Raw genomic sequence first — 20,182 nt, 5'->3', positions numbered from 1 at the left:
AAAAAAGGGAGAGATGGAAAGGTTGTTGTCACAGCCCTGCGGCGTCTCCTGACAATCCCTCATCTTTACATATGATAATCTCAGAAGCCGCAAATGAGCCTCCACTGCACATATAAAACACCAATAATCTCGCACTCAACCAGAAGTGACAGGCTCCGTTAGTCACTGGGAGAGGCTTGTTGCTCGCTGCCACTGAGCATCGGCGAGAGATGAATCCTGACTGAATCGCTCTCTCACGCACTAAATCTGGGGCAACGCATTCAGGACAGAATGAGAAACATCCACCTGTCAATACGTTGACTGTTAAAACCACAGGCACCCCACCCCCCACCCCCCCTCACCCTCCACCCCACCCCAAAAAAGAATTTGCCTCTTTGATCAGTGCCAGGTTTCTGCACAAATTTCCTCCCCCAACAGACTGCAGAGTCACATTTTCTTCTCACATTACATACAGAGCGTCTCTGGAAATGTGACGATGGGTTGATACAGCAGGAGTCACGGGATGCATCATAATGAAAACACACACACACACACACACAAAGTTGGTCATTTCTGTGGTGGAAATACTTACTGTTCTGATTCTGTGTGTTTTTCATCATGCTTGGATTTTCTGTTGGGAAAACACACACAAAAAAAAGATCAAGAGTGAGGCGACGATCAATCAGTGTAGTTGCTAGTGAGAGAGTGAACGACTTAGTGAAGGGGGGAATTAATAAGAGGATAAAGAGCATGAAAGACAGAGAGGAAGAGAAAAAATGTGTAATCTCTGACAGAGGTTATGGCTTTCTAATGAAGCTGAACTCCAAAGTTCCTGGAGCACATGCTAAATGGCACATCCCCAGTGAGACAGAACAGGCCTGCTAATGGAAGTGGGAACACAGAGCGCCGCACCAGAACAGCCAGGACACTTCAGCAACAGTGAGACCGGGCTGCTACAGCAGTGACCAGACAGTGTAGGAAAAGGGGGTTGGGAGAAATAGACTCCACTTTTAATAAGTTGCGCTGATGTCTATGCTGCACAATACGGTCTGACGGTGTATTTCCACAGTTCTCAGGAGGGAAAAAGTAATTGCAAAGGTAAAAGCAGGAGAGCTTGCAGAGAATTAGCGGCACCTCTGAATTCCACTTTGTGAGCTATTTTTGGACATTACACTCAACACATGAGAAGGTGGAAGCTACATGTGCTGCACAGTGTGAAACTTTTCCGGGTCTCGGTGCAACCATTACCAAAGCAGCGCCCTGGAGAACACAAAGAAATTAGTGTGTGCACTTTGCATATATGCACATTTGTGTCTGCCTGTCCCTGGGAATTTGCATAAGCATACATATCTTTGTGTTTCTGCATGTGTATGCAGTTTGGGTGTCACCCTGTGTGTGTGTGTCACTGCCCGGCTCCTCAGTGCTGACTCACTTCACAGTAATCTCGGAGGGTATTATCACTGAAGGTGGCTAAAGATGTACATCATCAAGACGTGAGCGCTGCTCGTCGTCAGTGTGTCTCGATACCAAGCTGTCATTATACTCTATTATTCCTGATGATGTATACTGAACACTGTGCCAAGTGAGCAGAGCCCCCAGATACCTCTATCTCCTCGCCCCCGGCAGAGAGAGAAGTGTCTCATCTCAAGGCCACGGGGGACGGTGCCAAGGTCACTTAATCACCATTTACTTCCCCTAAGCGTGAGTGGAAGCAATCTACAAGGAGACAAGCAGACAGATGGGCCATAGTAGGCACGTAGCCGATGACACCTGAGGGTGCATCAGGGTGTTAAATAGACATTAGTGCTCTTCCTAGCAAAACGCCTCCCAAGGTAACGCCTCCCTAAAGTGGCACTTTCCCCTTAAAGTGGCTTCTTATTAGACCCGCCCAGTACTTTGTACATTTGTGACATACTTTATTAAATCCTGTTCACAGAAGTGTTTCGGGCTGGAGGATTTAAAAAAAAAAAAAAGATGGATACAATATCCTTTGTTTCAGACTCGATGAAGTATGAAAATGGTGTCGACCTGATTTACGTTAATAGGGCGCCCCAGGGCTGAAGTGCATACGTGTGCACACCACACATATTTCTGCATTTTTAAAAAGAAGTATTTCTCTCTTGCGTGACTCGACTCCTGTAAGGTACAAGTGTCAAAAGCCCTCTTTCAACGAGGAACGACCGCTTGCTTTGTCTATCTATAGTAGTGTCTTCTGGGCTCTCAGACATAGTTCTCTGTCATGTAACTGCTCCCGTATTACTCTATTCAAACATGACAGAGCCATTATGGATAGAGCTGCAACACAGGAAGGACTGGCAGCAAGTGTTCAGTTCTCTCACAATCTGCATCGATTATGGATTTTAAAACTAATTTTGGACTCAATCAAAAAACCGTTGTGAGTGCAGAGGGAGGCTCACCCCTGCTTTTCACTAGCGGACCCCCTAATACAGTCATCCCCACCCTGGTGGTCCATGAAGGTATTGCAAGTGGGCCGACAAATCATTTGCAAAAACAGCACACTTCTGGTGAAATCAAATATAGATTATGTTTTTTAAATGTTTTTAAATCTTTAAAAACATTGAAAACTGGTATTAAGGCTGTGATAAACCCATGATAGGAACTTTTATGTTGTCGCCAGCCGGACCACATCATGTACTTGTTTGCTATCTCAGTCTGATTGGGAGCTAAAGGATCACATCTACACCACAAACTGGAGCATCAAAAAGGATAGCTGGTTAGCAACAGGAAGAATGAAAAGGAAAGAGAGTCAAGACACAGAATGAATCGATAAGTGATCTCTCCCATTCTTCCAGTTCAATTCTGAATGTTTGATCATTATCATTAAAACAAAAAGTGCTCTGACAGTGCAATATTTGGGGACAGATGTGGGCCGCCAACATTTTAAAGAAAAAGCTGGGAACCGCTGATCTTGTATACTTCAATCACATAATTCATCAGATAGAGACAAGACATAATTTATACAAATTATTTCTGCATATTTAATCATGTGTGTGTGCTGTAGCCTTTCAGAGTGATTGCCACTGTAACTTTTATGGAAAAGTGACTCAGGGGGGGCTTTGACCAACATGCCACATTGCCATCACATTTAAGTAAAGTACATGTCTGAAACGGGGCTAAAGAAGCCGGCACCCATTTAGCTGCAGGAGAACTCATTTAATTAAAACACCCTTCAGCGGTGGAGATTCCTGAAGAAGCCCAGAACAGCAGATCCCAGTTCTTCCATGAGTGTCCAGGGTAAACAGATCCAGAGGAGCAGGACACACAGACATAACAGAGCCTGTAAGCAATCCAGCTCCCTCATCAACACCAGTAAATGAACACCTCCCAGGTTCCACTGAACACGTTACCTCGGTTTGGCCACTGAACAAAGTGCTTTTTTAACACTGTCAACAACAAAGGTCCTTTGATTCCATCACGGGCCTTTGATGCCTCTGTTGGCAGTTGGTGTTTAAGTGAGAGAGAGTACAAGACGTGCCATTGATGGAATGGTCGCTGAATCCCTTGTGAAAGAATAGTTATCCTCACTAAGTGCAGCCTTAAAAGGAATGTGTTGTTGAGCCAATTAGAGATACAATCTCTTATTAATCACACACTTAGCTGCATTAATGATTCATACCTAAAAGCGGTCACACAACTCTCATAAGTATTTTCCACAGATACTGTAGATACATGAAATGATTTTTGTAGAATTATATAATTTCTTTGACATTTAACAGTGTAATAGTATAAGCGCTTTGGATAATTCTTGCAGAGCCAAGTTGGACAGTCTAAAAAAAAAAATGTTTCATATTCATCATCTTTTGAATAATTAATCAAACTTGAATCCAGTTGCAGTTTGGGTGCTGGTGTAGTGGCCGCTGCAGAACGTGCCAGAGCAGAGTGGGAGAGTGAGCGTACATACCAAAGACTATGAGGCGAGTGTGCGTATCCGTGGAGCCCAGAGGATTCTGGGCCGTGCAGCGGTACATGGAGCCGTTGAGCTCGGCCGGCACTCTCTCCAGAATCAGCTCCTTCCCCTCCCGCTCGGTGCTGCCATCTAGCAGGCGGCCCCCCACCCGCGTCCAGGTGAAGAGGGGCTCCGGGAACACCTCATTCTATCAACACCCAGCACAAAGATGAAAAAAAAAGGAAGAGAAAGGAGGAAGAGGGAAAGCAGGGGGGGTCAGAAAGAGAGTGGTACAGAGAAAGTCTGTGAGTCTCAGCCGAGAGATTAAGAGCAAAGGATACATGAATAATACAAGCTCCAATTTTCCCCCCCAATGCAACGGCAAGTTAACAACATGCATTAATAATCAACACTTCACTTTACAACAGTCTTTCCCCCCCCTCACATTTTTGAGCCCTCCAGAGACCAATCCCCTCATTTCCAATTTAAAAATATAGCCATCCATGAAGCAGCGTTTCATTCATGCCAGTGCTCTGACGTGTTCATAGATAATGCGAGGACGCAATAAGAGGGTGAATCCCTTGTACGATTCCCCCTCTGAGCTATGAGGTTTTGCTTCTTCTTCCTCACACCACAATCCCTCCTTGAAACACACACTGCACCACATACACATGAGCAGTATACACACACCAACACAATTTATCTCCTCTACCATCCATTTGATATACTTTTGGAATAAAAGCCCCTGAAATGCAATTCAGCAGAACAAGGCTTTCAGTGCAGAAAAAGTGGTTTGCAGCACTTCAGCCTTATGTCAAAGGAGCGAGCACGTCGTCGGGACATCAGAGATACTTGACATATGACAAGATAGAAGGATTTATCTATTCCCAAAGAAGAGAGTAATTCAAGATCTGACCTCATCTTTTGTGACAAACACAGTGAATGAATTCGGGGCGGAAATCCAGGTCCTCCATGGGCCTTGACGGTTGTTAAAGTTTATCTCTCAGTTTTGTTCACAGCTCTCAAATGCAGCTCGGATGTAGAGGTGTGTGAACTCAGGAAGAGTTAGTTTATTTCACAAATGCATAGAAGAGGGGAGAATCAAATCACCTGGTGTAACTCTAGCTGCATAAAAACTGTTCACAACAGTAAATTGTGCTGGAAGGAGGAGCTGAATGGGAACATCAGTCCATGCTGCACTTTACCGCTGCTTTGTGATTTTTCCAAGCACGGGGGGGACCTCTTACTGTCAATGTCCTGTAAATCTGCACATTTTGTTCAAATGATGTCATCATCATCGCACCTCCTCAAACGAAGCAAGCACTTCAGAGTTCAGATAAACTGCTCTGCAATGCTTGGCATGAAAGTGCCCTTAACAGCTTGAAGTGACCCACTGCAATAGATTGATGAAGTGAAAATCATTCACGCACTGGTTTGTAATTATGATGAAGCTGGTGTGAATTGTCCAGCCTTTTAAAATAAATGTTAATGCTGCTAAATGAGTTCTCCGGTGTCTGTGTTTAAATCATGACAGAGGTTAAATGAGTTAGTAGATTGGGACAGGCTCCTGGGAAAAGGTCACATTAAGATAAAAAAAAAACAAAAAAAAAAACAGAACAAAACAAACACTAAAAGGGTTTAAGTGGGACTTTCCTGTCGCATAGCCCCAAGAGCCTTTGAAGTCCAAATTAAAGAGATCTGTGCACTGTGCCGCTGAAACCATCATTGCCCTATTTAATCTCATACATACAGCAACTAGAAGAGGGAATACAAAATAAAATCCAAACCATGGGATGATTGTCCTTAATAAATTCCTCGGACAATAAACCAGCAGGGGAACTGGCATCTTAGTGTATCAGAAAGGCGGGAGGCAAAATTATCAGTCTTGACACACAATCTTATCTACTTGTGAAACCCTACAGCCCAGGCCCAGTGAAGGATAAGGGAAATTTTCTTTCTGATCAATCTCCACTGATGCCTGTGCTGCCAAAGGCTCCGTCTGGCTGTGTGCTACAGTCAGGCCTGTTTATAATAACCAGTCGTAACACTGTTCAAAGGAAAATTGGAAAAAAAAAAAAAAAAAAAAAGAAATTCTCAAGGTTATTGGGCACATGGAAATATCTGTGCAGTCAGTCTGGTGCACTAAAGCAAAACAACACACAACTTTCATTTCATGTGGAAATAGCTCAAATATTCCTGAAGCAGGGACCAAGACACACACAGGTGATTTATGCTGTGGGCCATTAGCATCTCCCTGCATCAGGATTAGTCCTATCCTCTTCACCTGACTGGCTCCAGCTGCCTGGCTTCAATGTGTCATCCCTGTCAAAGAGATCAGGACCATCCACAGGCAGTTCACTCTGGGGACACGGACGTTTCTTTTTTTTTTTTTTGTCAGGGGATGACACTGACACAAAGACAATCTTTTTTGCCATTACCTTCAACTCCTTCTTTGGGTTTATGTAGCAAAAAGTTTGAAATCAGCAAAAATGACACTGACTAGCAAAGTTGCCGCTCTGTCGGTTTATACTTCTGTTGAGAAGCCTACGCTGTAGCTTACACAAGTGGCATTCGCAGGTTGGGAGTGTGTCTGTTTTACACCACCAAAATGCTTTTTGGCAGTGGGGTTCCTGTGTGTTTGTACTTAACAATGGCGACTGAAACTGAATGTATCGTGTTCGAGCAACAGTTGCGTTTACTGAAAATGATGCAACGCAGAAAAGAGAGAAGACGTGTACAAGCATTGAACTGATTGAGGTGAAAGAGACGCAGCTACAGTGTTGATTCAGTGTAGAAGTATAAACCAGGCTTAAGAATGATGGACGTGGACATCAGGCAGACTTCAGATCAGATTAGATTTAATTTCTTTGACTTTATTTGTTCTGGTTCCATTTTTTATTGCCTCAGACTTTACTGAGTAGAAATAGAAGCAGTCTTTAGTATTTTACAGCCCATAGAAACCAAGATGTCACAGTTGTACAATATGAACTTGAGGGCTGCACAGATGCTCCATGTCCAACAGAGCAGTCACCACAGAGGACAATTAAACAGGCTTAACTATACATCTTCAACAGTCTATGCTAGACCAAACATGGCCTTTCACCCCATGCACTTACCCCAGGCGATCCTACCTGGAAACCTTGCACAGTGATGCGCACCGTGTCCCCTACTTTTGCCCTACTGGGGGACATCAAGAGTTTAGGGCCCTTAGGAGCAGCTGAAAAGGGAGAAAAAAACAGACAAAGAGAGAAAGGTCATTGTACTGAGCATGGAGAACAAATCCTGCCGGACACCTGTTTTGTCACAGAGGAAGAGAGACAAATACAATTTCCTGTCAATTAAGGTCACGGGGCAAGAGGCGAGGGACCTGCAGGTTCTTTCATCCAAAGCACTATGCTGGATTTATTCCCCCTTGGAGAGGAAAGGAACTAAATTGGGTAGATACTCATTACTAGAGGAGAATGGGAGTGCATCGGGTGGAGTGTGGAGGCAGTGAGATAAGGGGCTCTCAGAGAGCTAATTCCCTTGTCTTGGTGTGGACAGCAGCCCCCAGATGGCTTTCATTTGGACCCTCGAAAACAATGGGGTGCAAGCAGGAGAGCGAGCCGGCAGATTGTAATATTCTGCGATTGTGAGGGGCTGTGTTGTCCTGTGTATGTCGTGTCAAGATAAAATGAGTGATTTGCATAATGGTATAAAAAGGTAAGTCATCTCATTGTGGCCAAACAGCACAGTGCACCGCATCAGGCCAACATAAGCCGGTTCTGCACGATTTGAGATGATTAACAATTCCTCTAAAGATAACTGCTTCACATGCTGCGCCATTCCATATGTTAGACAAATGGGCCAAGCAGCACATGGAATGAGACTCAAGCTAAGGGCGTCCTATCAATAACGCCTGTACAAGTCCACCCCAGGAGTTCTCGAGTTAATTTATACATAAATCACACTGGGTGCTCGTTTTCATTGATGAGTTAAACTAAAGGATAAATAAATAAACAGACAAACGACCTCGGTTTTTAGCTATTAATCTGGCAGCAAACTGTCCACTGTGGCTAATGAAGCACAGCCTTTTCTTAGGCAGCCATTGACTACAAGCCCTGCATCAGACTAATGGATCAGGAGTCATATCTGTAAACAGAATTGAGCATGTGGCAATGACCATGTAGTGTATATCACATCAAGGGATCTTTTCATAAAACAGAAGCAAACAGACTTGAATTGCATGAAATGGTTGGAGAGAATTGGAGTGAAACAAAGGCTCCCTGCCTGAAATGTAAAAAGACTTCACCACCGTTAGACAGCTTCCCATTCGGTATAAACGGATTCATTTGTCTGGAAAATCAGTGTATAACAGTAGAAACTGGTGCAAAGTCCAAGAAGAAATCTCACTTTTTTTAAGATTAAAGGAAAACATCCATGTATTTATACTGGCAGCCCAGACATCGTGTGAGCAGTTTGACATGGCTAAATGTTCCATCTCATGCCCATGATGGATGGCATTTCACAGGCTAGTTTTGGCATCACAGTGTGAAGCATCTTTCCACCACCCACACACTGACGGAAAAGTATTTTTAAATACCGGTGTCATGGCGTCACATAGAGCTTGCGAGGCATATGGCTGGGGAAGATGATGGCTGATTTCTGGGATTTGCTCCAACAGTGACAGTTGGTGTCCTACGTCACCACCTTTGATTAGGGCAGCATGCAGAGTGACGGACATAACACAGCCTCTCTCTGAGGAGGAGGAGGAGGGGGAGGAGGAGGAGGAGGGCCTCGCAGGGGAAATGAGCCACGGTCCCATGAGCCCGTCACCTAAGACACAAAGTCTTCAGCTTGCAGGAGCGAACTGTTGTCACCTCAGGAGGGGTCAGAGAATAAAGCGTGCCCTCCAGAAAAACAACTGCGCACCCTGCATCAGGTGTGCTTTCATCAACAGGTCTGCCCGGCTCCCCAGCAGACTTTAAGCAGTTGAAGGAAACCTGTCGCATTTAGCTGGGTGACTGGTTCTGTTGAAACAGAGAAGCTGCACAGGCATGCAACCGAATTTAAAAGGCCTGACTGACTGCTGACCCAAGGCCGGCTGATACGACAGATTGAAGAATGTGGAGCTGAACTGCAGGTGAACACAGATACAAACAACATGCTACGTACACATAACAAAGCTATATTCATACGGGCCAATAGTCCAAGAAACACAGGCATTTACATACAAATACCCATACACATATATGCACACACACAAAATCCCCCCAAATATACACGCATGCATACACAGACATCACAGCCGCCTTCCTGTAACTGAGCATCTGCTCTTTGATTATCGCAGTCTGGCAAAGCAACGTCTGGGAGATGTGAGGAAGCCTGGATCTCTTCTCAATGCTGTACAGTGCATGAAATCTGAATCCCACCATTTGTCTAACAGCGCTGAATAATAAACTCCTTCGCTGAATCTGAATCCAAAGCAAAGAACTTCTTTTAATTATTAAGATGCGCCGTGTTCATGAACACAGTCTGAGAGTGCAGGACAGACCGGTCTCATGATCTCGTGGAGGTGTAGGATTTTTCATACACCTTCAAGGTCTGGTGCCAGCTTCAGGTTCATTTGTATGGACAGCACGGAGCCAGCCATGAATATTCATGAAGTGTAATACAACATTGGTGGATTGTCAGACTGTCGCTCCGTCTCATGTGGCAATATTAAATCTCTGAAAGATTTATTACTTATGGGTACTGCAAAGACCTCCTTTTCATTTCCTGACCAAACACACCTGAGAGAACCGGGAGGGTGTGTGTATATACAGTAAGCCTGAGCCTGAGCGCAATTATGTATTTGTGGCTGCATAATATAAATGTGCTAATTAGAATGAACAAAGGCACATTTCCAGCTCTCTTCTCTTTAGATGTCTGCTGATGCTTCTTCCATCTCTCTAGAAGAATAAAGGTGGTGATAAATTAATGACTTCAAGCACAGAGAGGGAGGCTTGTCATAATATTAGCACCTTTGACATTTAGCAAGAGTTTCACAGGACCCATTCCCCGCAGGGTGCGTCATCTGTTTTCTGGACAACATGTGAAAGATGCACGGAGCTGTGAGAGTCCTCGGTGCTATACTTCCTCTGGAGAAGACCGCTTATGCCATTATACCGTCACCTGTCTTGCATGTGATAAACTATATTTCCATCCCCTTGGGAAATGATGATGGCAGTTATTACATTTCCTGCTATGACATAGTCTGATTTGAAAAAAACTATTGGGTTTTAAATAAGAACCAAAGGGTTTTTCAGACACTGTATCTTCTCCTCCGCTTAGGTATGATTGAAAGGACGTGGATGGCAAAAGCATATGTTTTTCTTAACATCAACAAATCAAAGAGACCAAAACAAACAAATTGATCTGACAAACAAGCAGCATGAAATAACTCACGATAACTCTTAACTCTGCATTAGACCACCATTGTTTCACACTGTTACAAAACCATCAAAGAGCCCCACCATTGCACTGGTCACTGTAATCAGTGGCGCCAGCAGGATTATATATTTTATATAACTACTTGTCCGCTTGAGAAGAAGGAACAAGAGAGGGAAAGGTATATTTTACTACACATATTTTCACTGAATGCACAGCTTTTAGGCAGGCGAAACAGCGGATGCGTTGCGTGTGTGGAACATCTTGGTTTTCATTTTGGTGCCCAGGTTAATGTTTCGGAGCGGACACACCGCCTGTGTGAGACGCACATCTCCTGTGATCCAGAGATTTGGCGTCTTGCTTATTTTTCATGCGTCTTCCAGCAACAAGAAAAGACCTGTTGACAGTCACTTTGACATCATACCAGCAATATTACACAAAACTGACACCTTCCACTGTGGTCTCTAGGTCTATGCTGAATTTGAACACGTTATAGATATAAAAAAATATAAACATGTATTCTAAACCATTTTAGCAGCTACATGTGGAGACAATGGCATTTTAGAGGCATTTTCTGTCAAAAATAAATCAGAAATCAATTCAAAATGAGGAGAAATCTGACATTTGAGTGTCCTGCAAACTCTTTGTGAACAGACGGAGGGAGCTGCTGTAGCAGCGACAGAGCGGACACACAGCCGGTGTGAACACACACGCATGTTTCTCTGCAGGAGATCAGCAGCAGTAGCCACGATGAACACGCCTCCCATCCAGTGTATCTCCAGTTAACTAATCTGTGGCCATCAGGGGGCAGCACAGCAAACTGTAGACATAACACTGACATATTTAGTCCAACAATGCACGGCAGGATTATATTTCATAGTCTGCTTGTAGGCTACCTTTAGGTTTCCCACTAGGGTTGCCACTCTAAACGTCATAAGGTATTGACCCGTGTTTGAGGAGAAAATGCTGCGTCCTGTATTGAATCAATACAGATGCAATTTGTCCTGTATCCTGTGCTGTGATTAAAAGTGAGTAATGTCAAATAAAACCAAACTAGTGGACTACAAATGAACTGGAGAAGTTAATCAATGAGCAGTAGACTGAAATACACGTATGGTTCCCTTTTATACATAAAAGTAACAATACAGTGTGGTGCACAGTTGGCTCACCTGGTGAAGCGCATGGTCATATAAGCTTATATTTAACCGCAGAGGTCAAGGTTCAAGTCCGACTCGAGGCCCTTTGCTGCCTGTCATCTGCTCTCCTCTCTGATACTAACTGTAAAGCTGTAGCACACTGCACACAGTCATAAAGGAAATGTACGCACAGTGTGTACAGGATTACAGCTGCTGGCGCCACTGACTGTCATTTATTTAAGTCACTCCTACACAGGTTCAACTGTTGCCAAAATAGTCAGTAGTGCAACTAATGTTTGTTAATACACAGCTGAAAATTCACTATTTATCTTGTCTATTTTGTTAAGTGATGTTTGCTAAGAACCAAAGTGAGCAGGTGTTTTTAAAAAATGAACTAGCCTATAAAAAGTTATAAAAATTGCATATTTGTGAACCATTTTTGGAGGTTTTGAAGGTTTATTTATTGAGCAGGAAACATCAGGCTTGGGTTTGCATAGAGAGGGTGGGGTAATGTGTTTTCGCACAGAATGATGGCAGCCTTGTCATTTTTTTTGTTTTTTTTCCTGGAAAAGCACGCTCTTTGTGTCAGCCTGAACTGAAAACTGATTGATTCAGAAGGTACAACAGGAAGGAGTGTCCCTTCCTCACTAATTGAGACCCTGTAGATTCACCCTATTTACCCAGATATGTATATAGATTCTGGCAAGAAGTTTTCTTGGCAAACAAAAAGTAAAGAACTGAAATTAACTCAAAAACCAAAGGTTTTTTTTTCTCAAGCAACAATCTGTGAGTGCACCGTCAAAAGGAAACTAGACCAATCAATAGTTCAACCTGGTGCCACAGGATTTTCCTACACTGTTTATCAAATTATTTAAGTTCAGATCCTAGGAGTCCTCAGAGTAACATTAAGCCCAATGTCTTTAAGTTGTGGAAACAAAGTGAGCAAGCTTTACTGAGTAGTAGTGACTTATATCAATAAAATGCACAGATTGTATTCTGGATTTTGTATGTCCACTCACCACAGATCGCTGATAACAACGGACCAAAGCTAAGGCCAGGAAAAGTCGCCATGTGCCATATTTGCATGAGATTTTTAATACCTACTTGTCATTTTATTTAAAACCCATTAATGACTTTCCACTTCTGGACAATAAAGACAGTTTGTATACTTCGACTCGAGTGACCGCAGCTGCTCTCCGGCATAGTAAGAGGGACCATTTAATTAATCCGAAGGTGGTAATGTGCGATAAAATACTGACGGTGAGACATAATTCAGCAAGCAAACATGTACCTGCCACAGCCTCCTCACCCACAGCCTCTTCCTGCCTTCAACCATTGCTCACATCTCACGGAAAGATAATGTCTGTGTTTATCGTGTCAGGATTGTGTGGCTTGTCTCCAGGAGGACCATGCCAACTTATTGCCTTTGAAGTGTTAATTGGGTGCGCTGGAAGCCATCTTTGTTTTTAGATTAAAAAAAAAATCAGAGAGTCTATGTGTCTCTTGGATCACACACTATTAAAACTTAATGCTAACTTTTCCCATTAAGTACGACTCCTATTCTCTGAATTCAGTATCTGCATCACTACTTCTGCTTTGATACAAGTTTTCTGATGAACAAACAAAAAAAAAAAAAAAACACCCCACTGCCACAGTGTTTATCTCCTTGAAATAAAGTGATGAAATTTAGCAGCTATATTTCTCTTTAAAAGACTAAAGTGCTGGACTGATGAGCTTAAGGGAGGCGCTCATTGAATCTCAAAGAAGGGCAGCATCTCTAACATCGTCCTTCCAATGACATAACATTGGTCAGTGCGTCTGAAGTCTCATTTGACTTCTCTAATTCAGGTTGACTTTTTCAATAACGGCACTGAGTTAACTCAATCTAGCAACAGACAGCTCGATGAATTGCCCTGTCAGTCACTGCGTAGTTTTGCATTTGCCGCTAAACTTGCAATCTGCTCAGCTGTAACACAATTAAGCGGCATCAAATGAAAATCAGTGTTGTTCTGAGTACATTTGCAAGGGAGACATAAGGGGGCCCAGTCGGTTACCAAGAGCGGCAAGGGGACACAAGGAGACAGCAGGAGATTATAAAGGAGAAAAACTGAGACAAGGTGTTTGAACGTCTAGGTGGAGTGTTTTGGGTGGGGTGGAAGAGGACAGATGAGAAAAAGTTTGGTAGAAGAATGAGAATAACAAAGAGTTAGTGTGAAACCCACTCACCCAGGGTGACCTCTGTCTGCATGGGCATGGACAGCGCTGGATGCTTGACTTCGCAGCTGAACAAGGCGTCATTATCCAGCTGAGGGTTGAGGGTCCAGGTGAGTCGGGCCTGCACCACCACAGAGCCGTCGCTCTGGGGGATGTTAGTGTGGCTGAAGTAGTAGAGAGGGTCCGTGCTGTGCACCCAGCGGGGGAACTCCCGGCTCACCACAGTCTCTGGGATGACCTCTGTCGCAGGGCTGGGCTCGTAGGCCTGCTGGCCCTGAGTGTGGACGCGCTGGGGGCTCTCTGTGTACAGACGGGCTGACCGGCCCTCGGGGTCCAGAAGCGAGAGGGACCGCTGCAGCTTAGTGTCATCGAGGTCCCTGCTGATGAGTGGCCTAGCTCCTCTTACTCCCGCTGAGCCGCCTCCCTGCTCGCCGGTGGAGGGTTGAGTGTAGGAGATCACCTCTATCAGTTCCCCGTCACGCTTGAAGTACACCTTAGAAAGAACAAGGAGTATTGACAAAGGGAGACAGACGGAGAGGGGAGCAAAAAGAAGGAACAAGAGATGGAAGGTATATTTTATTAAACATACTAGAGATTGAACTTATTTGTCACGCGAGACCTGTGCATCTTGTTACAGAAACAGACAAAGAAAAGAGCTATTGATGATTCTGAAATCATACCAGCAATACGACTCAGAACTGAAATCTTCCACTATAGTCTCTATGTCTACACTCAATCTGACAATGTCATAGACATATAATATATAAACAATATACATATATTTTTTGAAGCATTTTATAGCAGCTGCAGGTGGAGACAGTGGCATTTTAGAGGCATTTTCTATCAAAAATAAATCAGAAATTCATTAAAAATGAAGGGAAATCCAACTCAGCGTAGACAGATGGAGCTGCAGTAGCAGACGCGCAGCTGATGTGTGTTTTTCCACAGCAGATCAGCCACAGCAGCCGCGACAAACGCCACATCCAGTGTGTTTCCGGCATTAAGGTTAACTCATTTGTGGCCTTGAGGGGGCAGCACAGCAAGCTGTGGACACAACATTGACATATTAAGTCCAACACTGACTCTGTTTTTACTCTGTCTACAACTCGTGAGCATCATATCTGGCTCTTTAGCTGCTACATGCTCCAATATAAGGTCGCCAGCCAGTTGCTGACTTTGTCCGTCATCCATTTGGTGCTGAGCACGTAGCACACGGTGGTTTCACTGAGCTTTTTCACTGAAAGTAGCTGCCTGTTGTGCAAATGGGCTTGATGAGAGTGGAGAGAGTGAACCAACGCAGTAGATTTGCAAAATGCAAAACCAAAACACTGAGCTAAAAAGCTGCAATGCTCTGCAGAGCTGAGAGGAAGTGCAGCATGACCTGCACCTTCTGCATTGTAATTCTTCTTTTCTTCCATTGTGAATTTAAAGGTATTGATTGGTACAGCTCCAAGAGCTGATTTTTGAACTATCTCATCTTTCAGTCCTATAGGAGCAGGTGATAACACTTAAAGGGTTTTTTTTTCCAGAACATTGCAGGGATTTCCTCACCATTGCATGAGTCTATCAACACCTCTGGCTGCCTAATCTCCTGACAGGGAATTCATGCACCCATCTCAGCACATACCCTCCAGATATTAGCATTGAAATAAGGTTGTGTAATCGTCGCCCGTGGTGTTGATATTTTGGAACAGATACGCCTTTTTTTTTGTTTCTGAAGAAAAGAAAAGAAGAACATCTTCTTTGGCGACCTTTGGTCATTTGAATTCAATTTGCCAGAGATCAAAGAGTCATTCTTGCAAACACTGCGTTGCACTGTATTGTATGAGGCTTTTGTGAGGAGATGGTTGAGGCTTGCTTTGATATGCTGCCACCTCTAGGGCTGATGCCTCCAGTGGGTAAACAGCAATAATGAGTATAAACAAGTGAGGATAAGGCCAAGCTCTTGAGGAATGGCTCCAAATGATATTTTTACATTCACAACAGGGATGGATTCTTTAATCCTTGGACCACGATGCAGCTTTACAATGTGCAGCCCTTTCTATGAAAAAATGATTCACTTTCAGTGTGACAGTAAGTCTTGTTTCCTCAACAGACAATACTGTCAAGTTCAATTCAAATGAACTGACATATAACAAACTTAAATATCAAGCTGTAAAGAACACTACACCTTTATCTACGAATGGAGAGATTTACCTTGAAATGAACATATTTCTTCATTTGATTCAATTTAACCATGATTTTAGCGGCTTTATTTGATGGATGGAGGCTGTCTGTGCGGGCCCCTTTGTTGCAGAGGTTGTGCTTGCCAGGACAGATGCAACATCATTATACTACAAGCTGTGTTGCGCTTCTGGGTTGAATCACAGTATTTATAGCCAACTCTAAAAACTTTCTAATGCTTGCCATGAGAGCTGGCTGGTGCACATCAGCACCGGGCTGGGTACCCTTGCTCAAAGGCATTCAGCAGTACTGTTTGTGCTGGCACCACGGATTAAAAAAATATTCCTCCCTGAAAATGTTTTCCTGAACAACCTCCTGCTCCTACCTGAGAGCCTTGAACTGCTCTGTGGCCCCACCTGTCTGCAGTGCTCTTCCAGTACAGATTTCACTGTCAAACCAAGCTTCTCTTCAAAACCGTCTACATCTGTTTGTTCATTTTTGAGATTTGAATGTAGAGGGTCATGCACAGCAGCCAATATTTATTTCAATAGATTTTCACTAAATTTAATTAGAGGGTTCATTAGAGGAATATGAAACCTGAGCACTTGAAATACATGTTTTTTTTCTTCTCTTTTTATAACATTCAGTTATTGTCAAGTCTGATAATAAATGGCCCTTGTTGGAGAAATTCTGAACCCTCACAATCTTGTTAAAAGATGACTAATGACTACACCTACAAATACTGTATAGGCTTAGTTTTTAATTAGTGCACCACACACACACACACACACACACACACACACACACACACACACACACACACACACACACACACACACACACACACAAAAGATATTGTTATAAAATCTATAATAAACGCTTTTCCAAAGGCTAAGTGTAGCCAAAGTTCACTAAATACAAAGGTGCAAAGATAAGTAGTTACACTCCAGTCAAGCCATACTGTATGTTCATTTCAAATTAGCGACAGATCAGGGACAGTCCAGGTTGTGTTAAATATTCTTACACACTCTGTGCTGTGCTGGAAACCTATAAAAGCAGCTCTTCATATTTTTTAATTTATTTCAACACCTACAGCATCCAGCTACTTCTCATGCTTTGGAATGAATGGTCTTCTAAACTTACGAATCAGTGCCATTATAGTCCAGCTTAACATGTTAAGGCCAGTTTTTCAAAAGAAGTTCAACTGATTAACACGTCTCACTCTGTTGAATTTCACTGTGTGAGAGCGTTCAATACCCATCACCCTTTATCTGCATGTGCTCAAGTAGGCCCAGACTTTAAAATCCAATAGTGTGACGAGAAGTACAAACATCAGCCTCAGATCCACAGTGACCCCGTTGCTAATTCCTGCAGCCACTCTGCAACTTGCAAAGAGAAGGAGCTTTTTCACTGTGTATTAAAACACCTCATTAATTATCACAGCAGGTGGAGGGAGAGCAGCGTGGATTAGAACGATCCGTGCACCTGTTCTGTGGCTTTTGTTGGACAAAATGGTGCGGGTACACAAAAGCACCTGTGTTGGCTGTGGGTCGGTATAATAGGGAATTAATTCTGTGAGCCTAGATAACTGATTTGTTTCTATAAACATTAACAGACAAGTTAATTCATAGGCATAAAGGAAAATGCTGATTAAACATCCACATGACTTAACATAATGCATGAGGTCCTGTGTGCTCCAGAGGAGTCACAAACAACACTCTTATTGATGTGTATCAAGCATCAGTTTTCCCGTTCATAGTGATCCCACCGTGACTAAATATCTTTCTTTGCCACCTGTCTGCTTGATGTATAAGAAGAGGAGTCAATGAATGTTTCATCAAAGACATGAATGAATGGGACGACAGATAAGTTGCTGCGGGGCGAGAGAGAGAGAGAGAGAAGTGTTATTTCTGTGTTATATCCTGCAGTTCTGTTCCTTTTTCATTTCCCCTTTCATTACCAGGAACAGATTCCATATAGTTAATGGCTATGGAAATACTGCACCCACAGGTATATACAGGCATATATAGATATTAGACTATTGGGTTGTGTTGAGTCATGTGTTGTGACAGCAGCTACTTAAAAAATACAGGTAAATGATGTGATGATGATGGTCACTACTGTTATAAATTAGATAAATCTGAAAAATGAGAACTTTCAATTTACTGTTGAATATATCCAAAATATTAAACTATTTAATAGCTGCCTAATAAATTGTGTCTTCGGACTAAGTGGAATACTGTTCTGCAAGGCCATGATCTGACATCTTTCAAAACTGTTGAAAAGTGCTTTGAAATTATTATTATTTTTTTTGTGTGTTTCTGAACCTCCTGGACAGCCAAATAAGAAGGAAGAGAGAAGCTGTGTGCTAGACGAGACACCAAAATAATCCTGCATTTTTGTAAATATTAATGTGAACAAATCTACAATTCATCTTAAAATCTAAGCACAACTAAGGAGACATCTGCCATCGCTTTAAACTCGGCCTCTGTTCCTTTAAGCTACCTACTAATTTGCTAAAGTCTCACTTCCCACATTTCCTTGTTTGACAGGCAGCGATAACAAGAAAGATCACTTCTTTCATTCCGTCCAAACAGGGGAGCAAACACTGAATATTATTATTTTTTTCCACAAGTGATTATAAAGCTGCCAAAATAAGACTGAGGATGCCGCTCACTATGATACATGTCTCTAATAAATGGTTGCATTTCACAAAATGACACGGACACTATTGTTGGGTAGCGCTTTAGATGAGTTGTCTTTCACTCGATTATCAAGCATCCACTGTGTGTTCATTTTTTTTTCATTGTCGTACAATAAAGTAAACATGTTTATTGAACAGTACATTGACTCACATTGCACCCCTTCTTGTCCTTTGAGATAGTTTGGAATTCTACGTTCGAATCTTGAAATATCAAAACATATCCTCTCAGGAAATTATAAAAAGCCCATTTGTAGTTTAGCAAGCGTGCAGATGAAGGTGCAGAATGTCTATTTTGTCTTTTAGCAACTAATTGGCTTGTTGGGTATTATGATGTGCTGCTGTCGGACTTGGAAAGTCCTGCTTGCTCTCATGTAAAAGGGGATTTCTGAGTGTTTTTGGCATTGCTGTTGAATTGTTCTCTTACAGACTGTGTCACTGCACGGAATAAAGTGATTATCAATCACGCCTCTGTTATAAATCCCCAAATACTTCATAGGCCAATATGTGCAGACAATGAACCCAGACACAAACCACTTACTTCATTCTGAAATGAATTACAACAGAAAAAAGAGAGAGATGTAATTCTAAGCAGGAGCCCATACACAATGCCGTGGCAGTGGTGAAATTAAGCTGGGGTGGCATGAGAAGGGTTTTGCATTTTCCCTGTGAATAGGCAGGAATGAAAGCACCTGCACATCCACACACTGCCAAGCCTCCCCCACCTCACCAACATCTTAAATCCAAAACCTTTGAAAATGTAACAATTATGCATTGGTCCATATACACCTTTGTGCTGCTGCAATTAATCATGGCAGTGTCAAAAGGACAAGGCGGTAATTTTCATGGTGACAGAGTGATTCAGTGAAAGAGAAGAAGCAAGAGAAAAGGGGGGAGAAAGAGGAGGGAGGCAGAGAGAAGGATCCTGGCCATGACTTAATCAGCTTTCCTTCTTATTATTAACTGTCATTATCTTTCCTCTTTTCAATCAGTGCTTGCTTGTACTCTGAGGACGTTCTAATGAGTGGCACTGGGGAGCTATTATTGATACGTCACCAGCTTGCTTCAGTGGCATCAGATACTGACAGATCTCGAAACATAATACCAGACACTTTTAACACATGCAGTCCATTATATCCGGCTCTATCAGAGCTGCACTGGGGGAATTTGGCATTTTGGGTTTCTCCAAAAAGTGGTGAGAAATAACATTTTTTTGAAAAAATTATAAACTTCAACACACAGAATTTATTTTTTTCGATTCTAGAACGGGATACAACATGTATTGCCACACTACTCTGCTGGGTCATTATATCTCCAAAGTATCATTCATGGGACATATGTAGAGGGTAGATAATCTGAGGAATTTGAGGCATGTTTAAAGAATGCAGGGCCAGTTTTTTTCACACTCATATATCAAATCAGAGCACATGGTAGTCTAGTCTACATTAGACAGCATGTAACCATAGCAACAACATGCTTTGTTGTTGCTTAACGTTACACAAGAAGCCCTATGTGATTATGCCATCTTAAAATGTTAATGGTAATATTTTTATTTTGGCCCAAGCATATTGTGTGATGCATCAGCCCCATCAGCATCATTAGTCACAATGGACTGTGGTTTCCACATTTAAAAAAATATCATTTGTTGTTATTTGTTGCTAGGTAGCTATGTAG

The 20,182-nt window shown here is 42.7% G+C and overlaps 1 protein-coding gene across 2 annotated transcripts in view; it reads right to left on the bottom strand.

Annotated features, from left to right (window-relative positions):
• The window catches only part of igsf21a (immunoglobin superfamily, member 21a), a 172,619-nt gene that overhangs the window by 4,893 nt on the left and 147,544 nt on the right, over positions 1-20,182 (bottom strand). The window contains exons 6-9 of one of the 2 annotated variants that reach the window (XM_071494980.1): positions 13,657-14,137; positions 7,003-7,103; positions 3,902-4,094; positions 572-610 (exon numbers count right to left, since the gene is read on the bottom strand). In XM_071494980.1, coding sequence (XP_071351081.1) covers positions 572-610; positions 3,902-4,094; positions 7,003-7,103; positions 13,657-14,137 — 814 coding nt within the window. The remainder of the gene's footprint in view (positions 1-571; positions 611-3,901; positions 4,095-7,002; positions 7,104-13,656; positions 14,138-20,182) is intronic. The other variant, XM_071494981.1, reaches the window with a different exon arrangement.

This window comes from Trachinotus anak, unplaced genomic scaffold (genome assembly GCF_046630095.1).
Source record: "Trachinotus anak isolate AG129_WGS33_773 ecotype Australia unplaced genomic scaffold, CSIRO_AGI_Tana_v1 ptg000013l, whole genome shotgun sequence".
Taxonomy (NCBI): domain Eukaryota; kingdom Metazoa; phylum Chordata; class Actinopteri; order Carangiformes; family Carangidae; genus Trachinotus; species Trachinotus anak.
This window is presented reverse-complemented; position numbering and strand designations above follow the sequence as displayed.